The sequence below is a fragment of the Papio anubis genome, chromosome 14 (genome assembly GCF_008728515.1).
Source record: "Papio anubis isolate 15944 chromosome 14, Panubis1.0, whole genome shotgun sequence".
In the NCBI taxonomy this organism is placed as follows: Eukaryota; Metazoa; Chordata; class Mammalia; order Primates; family Cercopithecidae; genus Papio; species Papio anubis.
In genome coordinates, this window is record NC_044989.1 from 84792326 (window position 1) to 84808229 (window position 15904).

General features: G+C 43.9%; 1 protein-coding gene across 1 annotated transcript; it reads left to right on the forward strand.

The window, feature by feature from the left end:
* Positions 1-12043: 12043 nt before the first annotated feature.
* LOC101013149 (FUN14 domain-containing protein 2) lies at positions 12044-13179 on the forward strand. Its single transcript, XM_009184522.4, has one exon. The coding sequence runs from the start codon at positions 12261-12263 to the stop codon at positions 12714-12716; it is 456 nt and encodes a 151-aa protein (XP_009182786.1). The 5' UTR covers positions 12044-12260; the 3' UTR covers positions 12717-13179.
* The last annotated feature ends 2725 nt before the right edge of the window (positions 13180-15904 follow it).

Genomic DNA, 15904 nt, shown 5'->3' on the forward strand with positions numbered 1-15904 from the left:
TATCTCTAAACTTTCCACCTCACCAGACACTGTGCCTGGGATGCTTCCTGCCATTCCCTTTTGCTGTACAACACACAGCTGCCACCTAGCCACAAGTCAGGCTGAACCCCAGGCCTCCTATAAACCCAGCAGGGCCCTTCAGACAAGATCAGAGGAACAGGGACAGGAAACTACAGGAGCCACTGAGAAGCACTACCACTGAACAAGTGAGTGAGCCACCAGAAACCCAAGATAGACGTAAAGAGTCCTGGGAATCAAATTGTGCAAGTTATCAGAGTCAAAAACTGCAGTCATCATCAGTGGCAGCCAAGGGTGTCCCAAAAACAGGTGAGGCCAGGGAAAACAAGCATAGCATAGAGAAGCATAGAGTACTCATTATATGGGGTGGTCCTGTCTGTCCAGCTAGGTCCTCAGCTCCCTGAACACACAGTCCCAACCCTTAGAATGGAGTTATCCACATTCACTTAAGTCTTAAACATAATTCTGATACTTAAGTATCTGTTTGGTTAAGCCAATTCAGTAATTAAAATAAATTAATCCTCAGACTTATGGATTCCAAGTAGTTACAAGCTTGACTGGTTTTATTTCCAATTGTTTATGAGATGCCAGACATGTGCATGGACAAGGGCAATTAAGGAGGGCACCTATCAATCAGAATAGTCACCATGGACATATCAAAACATGTGCCGGCTGGTTCACTGCTCCAGTATATTCCGTCAGCTAAACACCACTCTAAGTATGGGACTCTAAAGAGATGCGTCTCTTGCATGATGATTATACATTATGAGTTATCACAACTATTTATAACAGATGCATTATATGTCAAGAATTAATAATAATTCAGTAATTCCCCTTTGCCATTAATAATTACCATAATCATTATAATAGCTATGAATTAGTAGATCTTTTATACATGAAATGGCAATGGATTAGTGCGTTTTAAGGGTCTTTTTTTAAAGGACCAATAGGGAAAACATTTGGAACATAAAACCGAGGGTGAATATTTGAGAGAGTAGGGATCTGTGTGCCATATGGGAAAACATGTTACTGACTTTAAATATAGGAACTAGCTGTAATCATTTTCGTATTCTGATAAAATTCAAAGAAGCAGGAAAGTTTGCTCTTTCGTTTAATAAGACATCTTGGTGGGCATTTTGCTTGTGAAAGTGGAGGCTGCCTTGTGCTGGACTGAGCGGCTAAGACAGAGGGAAGACAAACAACTCTGAGTAATAAAGGAGTACTATTTGAGTTTTTGTTTGAACAACATGACAGGCGGGGTGGAGGCTCTGAGTACCATAATGAAGAAGGTAAAGAAATGGATCTATCAGAAGAAAGCTTTAACTCACCAACCCACTAGCAGGCTGGGGCCTCAAGTGAGATATGATCAAAGAGAGATTCCTTTTTGTGGTGACCAGTTGATTTGGGGAAGAGTTTCAAGATATTTCTGATCTGTGCTATAATTCTTCTCAGTAGCCCCAAGATTTCAGTCGAGACTCTTGGTGTTACAATGGTGATGTTAAGGAGAAGCACACGATGGGCAGTGTGTGATGTATGGGGTGGAGACATGACCTTCCCCACACACTGCCCTGCAAATACACTCTGTCACTGGGAACAGTGTCGGGATAGTAGCATCTTATTGACAGAGGACTATAGCTCCCAAAAGTCAGGTTATCGGTGGACAAGAGCTCAGACTTAAGATGGACCTGGGACTAATAGTGGAGAAGCAGGCTAAATATGGATCAATTCAAGAGCTGTATTTGTCAGGCTTCTCCAGAGAAACAAAGCCAGTAAGACACATATAGATATACATATAGATATAGATATAGATATATAGATATAGATAGATATAGATATAGATAGATATATAGCTATAGATATACATAGAGATAAAGAGAGAGAGATCCATTATAGAAATTGACTCATGTGATTATGGAGTTTGAGAAGTTCCACCATCTGCCATCTTCAAGCTGGAGAACCAAAAAAGCCAGCAGGGTAAGTCCTGAGCTGAGTCTGAAGGCATGAGAAGCAGGAGCACTGATGTCCAAGGGCAGGAGAAGATAGATGTCCCAGCTCAAACAAAGAGTGGGCAAATTTGCCCTTCCTTTGTCTTTCTGTTCTATTCGGGCCCTCAACAGATGGGATGATGCCGTCTCATGTCAGTGATCTTCTTTCCTCAGTCCATCAATGCAAATGCTAATCTTTTCTGGAAGTACCCTCATAGACATACCCAGAAATAATATTTACCAGTCATCTGGGCATCCCTTAGCCCAGTCAAGTTGACCCATAAAATTAACCATTACAGAAGTGGATATGAGAAGGTCCACTCTTCCTGAAATACGCTCAGAGATGGAGAATGGATTGGGAGTAAGTCGATGCTGCTGTGATGTGGACTGGGACTAGGCACTGAGAGGACATATGGGTATATGCACATATGAGAGAGAGACTGAGAGCCCAGAGTGCCTTTGTGGTATAAGGTGGCCAAACACAAACTAAAAGTGAAATCTGACAAATGGAGGATTTCAAGTGCTTGTCAAAAGACATTCTTTCACTGAGAGGCTTTTACAGAATTCAATCATACCTAAAAATGGAAGCAAAGTAAGCACTGGAAAAAAAAAAAAAAAACAAGAAAAAAAAACTTCCTGCGTCCACATGATAAGATATCAGGGCTTTCCAGGAAGACTAGAAATCCTAGGCCCATAGAATGCTAATGTGGAAAGCAGCTATCAAAACGGCTGACAAAATCCTGGTAAGTGGCACACACCAGCTGAACGCGTATAAGAAAGGTATGTTAACAGCTTTGGGCTTAAAAAAAAAAAATACAGACATGAAATTAAATGAAACGCTGCTGGAGCATAATGTCATAACTGCAACCAAAGCTGCCTCAACTTCTCTGTCACTTGCAAGACTACTTCCTGGAGGCCTGTTGTGTAACCAACCAAAAGTAAATAAACTAGGACCGGACCTGTATATACAAGAGAAGACAGAGTCTTTGTGTTTGTGTGTGGGTGTGCATGCACAAAAATAAAATGTAGAAGCACATAAATATATTTACAAGTCAGAATGTTGTTCCTGTTGGTTTTTATGTAAGTTTTTCTCCTTTATTCATTCACTCAATTAACATGTATTGAACACTCAGTAGGTGCCCGGCACTCTCCTGGGCAGCTTCTCATAGTCACAATTATTTCTCAGAACTCTGCAGGGTGTACAAACCCTCTTTTTTCCAGACAGAAAAACCAAAGCTCAGTGAGATTAAGTGACTACCTACTGTTGCAGCTACTAAGCGGCTGAGGATTTAGAGCCAGGTCTCCTGATACAGGGGACGCCAACTTACATGCAAAGGACTTTGGGCTGCAGCCTGCAGGGCAACAATACTCAGCTTCTTTCAAATGATTCCAAATTCAAAACCCTTTCCACAGCACCAGAGCTGCCTAAGTACAAAAATTATATATTATGTTTAAGAGCTCATTTAAGAAACATTTGTGAAATGCCATCTATGTGGCAGGCATACATTTTAACGTCAAGTTCTTATTCTCAAGTTGCTCATAGAGAAAAACATAAGAAAAAATTAAAAATAAAATAATAAAAATGAGCATGGTGTACTAGGCTGAATAACAGAAGTGCTAGAGACAGTATTGACCAAAGTTGACACAATGACTTCAGCTCAGGGGTCAAGAGGGAAAATTACTCATTGAAAACAGTTACAGAAAAGGTGACAATTAAGTTCAGTCTTGATCGAAACATAGGAATTTCCAAAGAGGACCCCAGAAAATATTCTAGGGAGAGGAAAAGATTTGGTAAAGGCAGAGATGTGTGAAAGCTCTGGGCTGGGAGAATTGCAAGGAGTATTGCTAGGGTGAGATGTGGTGTGAGGGGTGAGATGTGGTGTGAGGGGTGTGACGGGGAATGAAGCCAGTGGAGCAGCTGGGGCTTATGTAAGTGAGGAATCTGAGACATGTATTGAGACACTTTGGAGCTTGTTCTCGGATGGATCTGAAGGCTGGAAGTAGGTGATTTCTTCCCACATAGGGGTTCACAAACCTCCTGGTAAAAAATGCTTAAACCCTGTCCCCTGTTGGGGTTTGGACATGTGCAAATATGATTGATATGACCTCAAAAGACAACAGATGGAATAAAGACACTAATGAAGTTTCCATTAAGGAATGAGGAGGCTGGCTGAGTCAAACAGCGCAGCCTGAGGACCAGAGTGGAGTGGGAATCTGGACTTGGTGAGGCGGCCTCTCTCAAACCCTGGTCTAACCCAGGCCTCCAGACCAGCCTGAGCTGTGTTCATTAATTGAAAGGACTGGACCATATATTTATGAGAGTGCACAAACTACTCTGGAAGTTTGTTCAAGTGAATAAGATGGAGGAACTGATGTTCAGGATTAGAGAGACTTGCTTTTCATTGTTGTATCATTTCATACTGCTGGGATTTTTTTGTTTTTAATCACATACCTGAAGTAGTTAATCTAAAAACTTAAAACAAAAATTATACTTGAAAAAGTTGTATCACTTACTAAAAATATTTAGGGCCCAAACAACACCAGTATTGAACAATTTCTGAATAAAACGAAGAAACACCTTTCTCAGTGCACAAGGGCTTTTCTAGGTGTTGAATGGTTTCCTGCACTAGGTTGATTAAAATCTCAGCAGTGGAGCAGATATTTCAGCTCCCCTAGTGAAGACAGTGTCAAGAACAGGGTTCGATTCAGAGCCGTGCTTCTGAAGCCCATCAGAGACAGAGAGAGAGAAAGAGAGAGTGTGTCTTACAGTTATTTCCAGCAGGAAGCACAAGAGTTTTCTGCTGTAAAACTTTTGCATTTAGTCCACCTTGCTGGGGGATTCTAAGCAAGCGTCTCCAGAAGGGATCACTTTCCTTTTTAGTCTGAACAAGGAAAGGGGTATTTAGCATGTGCTGTGGGCGTGAGGAGGAACAATAAATGCTGCATGGTGGTAGGAGGCAGAGAACATCATCAGGGGCCCTCCGGGTCTGCAGGCTGCTAGGCAACATCAAGGGGAAAATAGTTTCAGCTGAGAGCAGTATCTCCTGGAGTCTGTCAGATCTGCGGGACTATAGGTCCTGCCTTTGGAAGCAACAGTAGTAAATAATAATCGAGAGTGATTTGCATGCACTTGGAAGCCCTGCTGGAGGCTCTCAGAAATGAATAGGGGAAAGTCTGGTTTGGGGGTGAGAATTATAGAGCATATAATAAAGCCAATAGGGACTCAAATAGTCACACGAATATTAACAAAACTGCACCAGCCTCAAGGAAAAAGCTATGGCTTTGCTCCTTAGGACAGAGTTTTTCTGCTTTTTTCTTCATTAAAAAAATGGTAGATAATTCAAGACTGGCACCTTGAATGTACCCTATTTTTTCTTTTTTTTCTTTTTTTTTTCTTTTTTTTTTTTTTTTTTTTTTTTTTTTTTTTTTTTTGTGATAGCGTTTCACTGTTGTTGCCTAGGCTGGAGTGCGATGGTGCAATCTCGGCACACTGCAACCTCCACTTCCTGGGTTAAAGCGATTCTCCTCCCTCAGTCTCCCAAGTAGCTGGGATTACAGGTGCCCACCATCACGCCCAGCTAATTTTTTGCATTTTTAGTAGAGATGGGGTTTCATCATGTTGGCCAGGCTGGTCTCGAACTCCTGACCCCAGGTGATCCACCCACCTCAGTCTCCCAAAGTGCGAATATACCCTATTTTTTAAGTGCTATGAACCATTAATAAGTTTTGGCATCTTTGTGGTAATAATTAATTACCCATGGGATCTCAACAACTGATGGGAAGCACCAGGGTACACAACATCATAGTTAGAAATGACTTTTACCAGTTAGAAATGTGTTCAGCTTGAAACTGGTAATCAGGAATAAACTTGGGGATGTGATACGGTTTGGATATTTGAGTCTCATGTTGAAATGTGATCCCCAATGTTGGAGGTGGGACATGGTGGGAGGTGTTGGGTCATGGAGGCAGATCTTGATGACTTAGTGCCATCCCCATAGTAATGAGTGAGTCTGGCTCTGGTAGTTCATGCAAGAGCTGATTGTTTAAGAGTGTGACACCTCCCTTCCTTCTCCCTACCTCTCTATCTCTTTCTCTCTCTCACTCTATCTCTCACCATGTCTCTCACTCTATCTCTCACCATGTGACATGCCTGCTCCCCTTCTGCCTTCAGCCATGAGTAAAAGTTCCCTGAGGCCCTCAACAGAAGCAGATGCCAGCATCACACTTCTTGAATGGTCTGCAAAATCATGAGCCAAAATAAACCTCCTTTCTTTATAAATTACTCAGTTTCCAGTATTCCTTTACAGCAATGCAAAACAGACTAACACAGGGTGTCTATGGAAAATTCTCAAAATACTATCAGGGGATGTCTGGATTCTGTGAATTCTGCCTCCTAAATATTTTACCTTCTATCTGTCCCTTCTCTTCTCAACCTCCAAGGCCGGCACCATTACTGCCAGCTCCATGTGACAAAAACAACCTCTCTGGAAGCTACACATATAAGATTTACAGTTCTTATATAAAAATAAGTCCAGCACTGGCTTTATGACTCACAGTAACCATGGGGATCCAGGCTCTTTCCATTCTGATTTTGTGCTCTATGACAGACTGGTTGCAAAGATGCCCATTACCATGGCTTCCATCCTGGAACACAGGTCCATTAATCTGAGTTGGTCATGTGACTTGTTTTGACCAAGAGAATATGGCAGAATTTCTTTCTGTGATTTCTGAGCCATATCCTCAAGAAGTCTTGCAACATCTGCCCTCACTTTTCTGCCCTGAAACAATCATGTAAGGATGTCCTAGTCTCCTAGAGAAGGAGAAACCAGATGGAAAACGAGGCACCATACATATGATTGAAGCCATCCAGGACCAGCCACATAGATGACCCTATGGCAAGACTTGCAGAAGAACCACTCAGCTTAGCCCAATTCAGAAGGCAGAATTGTGAGGAAATGAATGGTTGTTGCTTCAAACCACTAAGTTTTTGATGATTTGTTGCACTGCAATAAACAAATGAAATACCATCCTTTGTGTTTTTCTTCTATTCTCACGACCAGCAAGATGGCTGCCACATCAAAATCATATCCCAGGGAAAAGAAAGAAGGATAAAGGACAAAAGGTTAATGCCAGTCAAGTCTATCCTCTTTAAAGCACTTCCTATCAGCTGCACCCAGTAATTTCTGCATATAACTTGTTGGTGAGTATTGGGCCACATGCTATAAAGGAGTCTGAGGAAGTGAACGGGGCACACTACCACCTGAAAAAAGTTGGGAGGTGGATATTCAGTAGGTATCTAGCAATGAGTACCAGATCAGATCACTGCTATTGGCAAAAAGAGAACTCCCTGAAGGGCTTGTGCATGGAAATAATGCGATCAGAGCTGCATTTCAGAAGGGTGTCTCTAGGAGATGAATAAAGGAGAGATCAGAGGGGGCCAGATCAGAGACAGAGAGATCAGTTAGGAGGTTGACATATTAGTCCTAGCAAAAGATGAAGATCTAACTAAGGCTGTGACAATGGGAATGGAGAGAAGAGGATGTTTGAGGGGGAGCTTCAAACTTGTTTGATGTGAGGAGTAAGGAAGTTTCTATCTGGCTGGGGTGAGTCAGTGAATGGTAGAGCTAAAATTGTCAAGATTAATAATACGAAAGGAGAATCCTGTCTGGAAGAAAGACAAGGAGTGCAGTGTATGACAAACACAGAGTTGATTCTTATTATTTACAGTAACTATATTCTATAGTCACTGCGAATGCTACATTGTGAATACTGAACCATTGCTCCTGAAGGAAATACAGGGGTAGGTTCTGAGAAGCCTCTAGTCAAAATATTTTCCATCAGTTCATCAATACATAACATTGTGTTATGTGTGTTTTTGTTTAAAGGCATCTTGTTTAATATAGACTGTTGATTCATTAACATTGAATTCACAGCCAGCCTCACTATAGCTCATGCCTGAATGAAGCTTATCTAACATATGTATTTTCTCCATAAGGCACATCACGGCATCCTAGTGCTTAGAAACACTAGACGGCACTTCAGCACTATGATTGGGAGCCATTTTAAACAGTGAAATAACCAAGGAAAAGCATAAAAATGCAAAAAAAAAAAAAAAAAAAAATGTGGCACTCAATGGACCGCAAACAGAGCACTTACTTACAGTGTGAGAGCTGAAACGCAAAGTCAGAGCATTACTTTGTTCAGCCTCGGCTGGGAATGTGCTATCAGGTGATTCAAGCTTTTCTCACTCTATGCATGGCCACAAATGACCACAAAAACATCTTACATATTGATTTGGGGATTACAGATAAATTTTACCTAGTAGGCACATTCCTATTGCAAAATTTGCAAATAATGAGGACTGAGTATTTAACTTGAGCTGCCCACGGGGTCTCCAAAAAGCAATCGAATATACCAGTCTGGAGGCGGGAGATGTAAGTCAGATGGGTAACACCTCTGCCCAAAGCCCAGCAATGCTTCCCTGTCACTATGAGCAACAGCCAAAGTCCTTGTCACAGCTCATAGGACCCTAACATAATCTACTCACCCCACATTTCCATTTGATCTTATTTCCTACTTTTCCTCCTCAGAATTACTGTGTTCTAACCACACGCTTCCTTGTCATGTCCTTGAACATGTCAAGAATACAACTCAAGGAATTTGCACTGTAGTTCCCTCCACGTGGATGTTCTCCCCACATGGAACTGCACGGTTTACCCCCTTGGCTCCTTCAGAGTACTCAACTGCCGTCTTCTCGATGAGGTCTACCCAGACCGCCCTATCTACACTTGCAATATCCCCCTGCCCAAGATGTATGCAGTCCTTCCAATACTGCCCATCCTGCTTTGCATTACCATTTTTCTTATAATGTACTACATAATTTTCTTATTTTGATTATTGCATATTGTCTTCCCCCATTCCCACACAGCTACCAGACTGCAAGCCCTATGAAAGCAGCAATCTTAGTATGATCTGTTCAGTGTTACATCCCCAGAACCTAGAATAGTGGTGGGCACATTCCAGGTTCTCAGAAATACTTGTTAAATGAATGAATAAGTGAATGGAGGAATTATGAATTGGGCATATAGACCACACTTAATCTACACATAAATACAGGCAAGATCACTCATAGTGAGTAAACTGAGACGGTGGCTGAGGACAGAACCCCTGGGAATGCCATGCAAAAAATGAAGCAGGGACAGTGAGCCAAGAAAGGAAGCAGCATGGAGAAAGGGACCAAGTGTGAGGTTCAAAGCCAAGGGAATGGGGATTTTCAAGGAGGGAGACTTGAACAGTGTAAAATATCACAAACAGGCCGAGCGCAGTGGCTCAAGCCTGTAATCCCAGCACTTTGGGAGGCCGAGGTAGGTGAATCACCTGAGGGCAAGAGCTCAAGACCAGCGTGGCCAACATGGCGAAACCCCATCTCTACTAAAAATACAAAATGAGCTGGGTATGGTGGCGCATACCTGTAGTCCCAGCTACTTGAGAGGCTGAGGCAGGAGAATCGCTTGAACCCAGGAGGCAGAAGTTGCAGTGAGCCAAGATCGCACCATTGCACTCCACTCTGGGCAACAAGACCGAAATTCCACCTCAAAAAAAAAAAAAAAAAAGAAAAGAAAAGAAAAGAAAATCCACAAACAAGTAATTGAGTTGAGAAAGGAAATCTGTTATCCATTTATGTAAAAAACAAATTGCTACACATCTTCTATGTGCCAGGCATTGCAGGCACCGGGACAAGCAATGCAAAGATCAGGACTCTAATGATAACATCAATGTTCCACCCAGGACCCCGGGGTTCACTTTCTGCCATTTTTGCACACCACCCACCTTCGGTATACCTCAGCAGTAAGGACACCCCTCCAGCTACTCAGAAGCTTGTCCATACACACTCACACATAGAAGAGCTGGAATCCTAGGAATTTACTTCCCCCAGGGCAGCCCTTGACCAGTAACCATAGGTATTGGGATACTACAGTCCATCTCCCTGGCCTTCCATGGGCAATTCCAAGGTGTAACTTATATTCCAAAGCTTCCCTTCAGGGTCAGGCTGTAGCTACTGCCCCCAGGATGTTGCCTGAGGACGCCCTCTTGCTGGGTTTCCTCCCTTCCACTGTCCTGCACCTCTACTCCTTACCAGGCTCCACAGGAGCCCTTCCTTAATATATCACTTATGCATGAATCCTAATGTTAGTCCCTGCCTCCGAGGCCTTCAGGTGTCCAGTCTCTAGAAAGGAAGATGGTCAAGAGAAGAGAAAAACACAGTGGGAAAGAATGTGGAAAACACATGGTGCTGGAAGGGAACATGGGAAGGACCCAAGATCAAGACTCCCCAGACTCGAGAGGGCTTCCAGGAGACAAGGGAGGCTGTGCTGAGGCAGGACAGATGAATAGGAATCAGTCCAGCAAAGGCAGAGGGCATTTGTGACAGAGAAGGCAATCAGCGTAAAGATCCTGAGAAGAGCAACAGTCGAGCTTAGGGAAATTGCAAACAGATCAGTATGGCTGGAGGGCAGGACACCAGAAGGGCTGGGCAGGCCGTAAGACCACAGGTGGGCACTGGCCGCTTCAAATGGCTTAGTAAGCCAGGCTGGGGGATTTGGAGCATCCTGACAGCCTCGAAGTGCCTTTGAGCATCCCTTTGGAAGCAGTAAAAAGAATGGATTAATGCGGGGCAACATAGGAGACAAGAGGACCCATTAGAAAGCTGTTGAAGTAATTCAGCCATGAGACGACAGTGGCCTGAAATAAAGTAGCAGAAGTGGGGCCAGAGAGAGGAAAAGGATTATAACTGAGAGATCAATTGTGATATCAGGAGGGCAAGGCCAGTGAACTGGGCAAGGCAGAAGGCAGACAGAGTAGGTGGGCAAGTTATGTGCAGTAAAGAGGTGGAGATGATGAATAGAGATTATTTTTGAGCAGCTTAACCATAGGAAGAGGGAAATAATTCAGTGTCAAAAAAGGGTTTTGCAGGGGCTGAAGGGGACAGGCTTTAAGATGAAAGAGAACTGGAACTCATTTATAGAGTTACAAGGAAAGTGAGATGCACCCTTCAAAGTTTCTGCCCATTTCTCTCTCTGCCTTTCTCCCTTTTACTTTTTACTTAGATGAAGACTTGCTGTTATGTTATCCTTAAGATGGGCACAATAAATTCCAGCAGCAAGAAGATACCAGGACATAAACTATATACTTCAAAAGTTCAGACTTAATTCCTGTTCATATATTGCATTGGATAAAATTTGCTTTTTCCAGTCCAGCCCTGGTAAAAAGGCCACAATGGCACAAGCAATCCTGTTACAGCTGCAGAACAGAAGGTGGGAGGAAAAATTCAATTAGAACCATGCCTTCCTCAGCCCAATAATGGGTTTGATATTTGCAGAGGGTTCCCAGGCAACAACCCCTGCCATTCCAGACCCTACAAATTGGGAAGGCTTTTTGTTGCAGGCTGAGAAAGCACCACACAAAAGGTCCCAGGCAGCACAGTTTTTTCATGTTTGAAGGGTCGACAGCCCAGCCCCATCTGCCTCCTGAAGCATATTCCCCTCTTTTCTTTACCTTCCCACAGATGACACTTCGGACAGCTCTTTTCAGGTAAGTCCAAGAGAAAAAGTAAATGCTAGGCCTGGTGAAGTAATTTCTCACTCAGGTTTTGCAAAATCCAGAGAGGCTACAGGTTTCCCCAAATATACTACAAAAATCTTTGACTGAGTCTCAAAAGCGGGGACTGTTGACAGTGTGAAGGGAAGTGTTTTCCAAGATAATCCACCTGGACATTTGCCTAGAAGTTTTGCAATTTACAAAATATTTCACACACATAATTTTATTGGATCCTCACAATAATACTGTATTTTTCTTATTCTATAGATAAGAAAACAGAGACTCAGGTCTTATCCTTGGACATGTGGTCCATTCGTTGCTCTTTGCACCATTCCACACTGCTTCTAAAAAAAACAAAAAAACAAACAAACAAACAAAAACAGGATGGCATCTGTTGGGCGGGGCTGCGGGGCTTGTGACGCCGCCCCGCTGAACTTTGTGACGCAGCCGCTTGCCGAGACAGGAAGCGGTCGCAGCGCGCCAGGCCCGCCCTCTTCCGCGGCCGCCGTGGGAATGGAAACATCTGCCCCACGTGCAGGAAGCCAGGTGGAAACATCTACCCCACGTGCAGGAAGCCAAGTGGTGGTCACAACAGCGTGCCACTCCGTGGCATACCGCGCAGATCCCCTGCGTGTGTCCCTGTGAGACTAGCTCACCAAAATGGCCGCGTCCAGTGAAGGAAACTTTGAGGGAGATATTGAGTCAGTGGACCTTGCAGAATTTGCTAAGCAGCAGCCATGGTGGCGTAAGCTGTTCGGGCCAGAATGTGGACTTTCAGCCGAAAAGTATAGCGTGGCAACCCAGCTGTTCATTGGAGGTGTCACTGGATGGTGCACGGGTTTCATATTCCAGAAGGTTGGAAAGTTGGCTGCAACAGCTGTGGGAGGTGGATTTTTTCTCCTTCAACTTGCAAACCATTCTGGGTACATCAAAGTTGATTGGCAACGAGTGGAGAAGGACATGAAGAAAGCCAAAGAGCAGCTGAAGATCCGTAAGAGCAATCAGATACCTACCGAGGTCAGGAGCAAAGCTGAGGAGGTGGTGTCATTTGTGAAGAAGAATCTTCTAGTGACTGGGGGATTTTTCGGGGGCTTTCTGCTTGGCATGGCATCCTGAGGAAGATAACCTCATTTTCATTGTTCCTGGTTTTTTCCAGCCAGCAGCCTCTATACTCCATCATAGGACACTGAGTCCCTCCTCCTCTTCTCCCATGCCTTCCTCCCTGCTGTGGCAAATCCAAGTGGCTTCTATAAGCATCTGTTGGTACAAGTTAATGTGGCACCATAAGCTTGCTGGTTGCAGAAGAGACAATAGTCCTTAGCTCTCCTTCCAGTACACCCCCTACTTGGTCAGTCTGTAGGTCAGCAAGAAGGTTCTTCTACCTCCATGCAAGACACTTAGGAGAACACATTGCAAGATGGCTGACTGTGGAGGATGAGTGGATCCTGAAAGGTTGTCCCGAACTGTTGATTTGAAAAAGAAATAAGCACATGGATTACCTTATTATGTGCTGCATGGAAAGGAACTGAATACAATTGCCTTTAAGCATTAAAAAATAAAAATAAAAAGATGAAAAATTGGGGTGTCACACTTGCAAAATGGATGGACAAATGTGGTCAGGGCAGATCAAGGTAAGGGATGATCTGAAGCAAAACTGTGAAGGATAACCTTGGGTGACCCTTACATATTTTTTACCCTTACCCCAGGTGCCCCCTGTTTCCGAACCCCTAATGCCCAGGGCTCTCATTCTCTACCCTTTTGCTAAACAAGGCAACACTTCTCTGTTGCCCACATGAGCAGAACCTCATACTTTGGCTTCCCTGACCCCTTCTACCCCTTCAAAACATACCTATCCCTACCTGTGTTCTTCTCCCTCAATTTCTCTCTGGGCAACTGATGTACTTTAACCTGATCATTTGACTTCCTAGGAAGTACCTTCCACTCTGAGAGTCAGGATGCTCTGCATGTGTGCTAAGGCATCAGATGAAGATTGAAAGTCACTCCTGTGTTACCCCTCCCTGGCAACCCTGCTACTTTGACAAGGGTTCCTTTGACTCAACCTGAATTCCACAGTGTTGTGAGAGTTTCAGGCACTGCTGCAGTGAATAGTTATAGATATTACTGGGTAGGGACTCCCTCAATTGGAGCACCACAGTCTATCCATCAAAAATTTCTCAACCATGGCCCTGGGATTGATTGACCAAAGCCCATTAGAGGACTGCAGGGATCTGCCAGAAGGTGGGACATGAGATATGAATACATTCCTTAAGGTTCTGTGGCCCTGAGAACTCAGCCCCAGAAGATGATCTGTGTAGGAGGTTTTGAGCCTAACCAGGGTACCAGAGAGGCCAGGACTACCTCCTCCAGCCAAGACTGACCACAGTCCAGAGAATAAAACCCAGATAACAGAATCTGTCTCTGACACTGGACTCTTCTTTCTTGCATTCTGAGAAATGTAAGAACTACTCTTGGAAAGAAACAGTAGAGACCAAGAAACGCAGGGATAGAAGCTGACTGGTTTCAGGGTTCAAAGGTCTGTGTTCCATCCCAGTTTGGCCAGTTATCAGTGGGAGGGGCCATGAACAATCCAGAAAACCTCTCTGGGCCTCTGGTTCCTTATCTGAAAAATGAAGGATAGTGAAACTTGCCTTGCCTACTCACAAGTCTGTCCTGAGCTCATGAAACTCTAGCAGCTTTTCTATCTTCTCAGCTTTTCTATCACTTAACAGGTGAAAAACCTATGGCCTAAGAAATTAAATGACCCACTTACCTATTGTCTTAGTTTGAGTGTCCCCAGACCTTGAAACAAGCAATCAAATACAGGTAGTATATTTAAGACAGGCAAGAAAAACTTCCAGAAGAGTGGAAAAGTGAACCCAGGAAGAGAAGGTAGCCAGTAAAATGATTTATCAGTCTTGCTCCCTCTGGGGACAACTGAAAGTTAATTCCCTGAGGAAATTCTGGAAGTGGAGTACAATGCAGGCCTTGAAGTTATCCTGCCCATGGAATGAGGGAGCTGGGGTGTTTGCATGCCAGTCCTGCAGAGTCCTTGGTTAAGGCTGCTGGGGCAGGATGTGAGCAGAGTGGACTTCATGGCTTTTTAAAAAAAAGAAAGAAAAGCCTGCAGACAAAAGGAAGCAGAGGCTGGCTAGTGGAGGTTGGTCAGAATGCATGGAAATGGCAAGGCCCATTGGGTACATGTGTGTCATTGCGATGGCTTCAACAGCTAACAGTCAACAAGGCTAAGATCTCAACGTCGGTTCCCTGACATCCCATTAGGGTCTTTCCCACTATCACAGCTCCCTCTGACATTATGGCTCAGTTCTCCTGACTCTCCTCCTCGTGAGGTTTCTGCCAATGCCCAGACTGCTTCCTGCCAATGTTGTTCTTCCCATACGTGGTAACACCATTGGGTCAGAGCTGGGAGACGGCATCCCTTGGCCAAACTGTCCTCTCCGGGCTCTGGCACTCAGCTCAGAATGCTCAGCATTGCAAGCCTAGAACAAGTTCCTTAACATGAGAATTCACAGGTTTGGGTGTCTGTTTCCAGACCTAGGATATCTGTCAACAGAATACCAGTCCAAGAAGACATTTTGACAGGAGAGGTAATAGTGACCCCAGAAAAAACACAATTGAGAGGGAAGTCCTTGAGTCCAAGTGACAAGATCATCAGGGCAAGAGAGGGTACAGGGGATTCAGTACCTTGTTCAGATACTAAATCTGCAAACAGTGAGCATCCCTGTTGTTTACAGAAGCATATGTCCTGGTTGCAGCCCAAAAGCATACAGCAAGCCAGATCTGAGCTGTGCATACATTGCCAGGAGCATGTGAGTGGCCCAATGCCCCAGGGACAAGGTTCCATTCTTACTGGGGAAAAACAGGTACTGGACTATCTCCACCAAGACCTCACCAAAGTAATCAGTGGAGTGCTAAACACCTATCTGACCATAAAGTCCAAAGTCTAGGTGAAGAAACATGGAAATGGTCTTCTCTCTCTGTGTTTTGGTGGTAGAGAGGGCTGAAAGGACAAACAGTAAAATAAATATTTTAAAAGTCACAAAGTATTAAGGAAAATTCTGACCCATTAGATACAAATTCATAATTAAAACAGCCTAGCCTCACTGCTTCTGCAGGTCATCAATTGTAAGATGCACATTTTTTTCACATTTTAGTATCTCTGAAATTGGAGTGGTCCTTGCAGTAATGGTGGCCCCCAGTTCCTCCTAGCCAGAGAATAGTTACAGCAAAATTGTCATTGCCCACATGCCCCAACATGCACAGAGATAGTCCCATTTTCTTTACTC

Coding starts and splice junctions, on each gene's coding strand:
- LOC101013149 (XM_009184522.4), top strand. CDS start 12,261: ATGGCCGCGTCCAGTGAAGGAAACTTTGAGGGAGATATTGAGTCAGTG.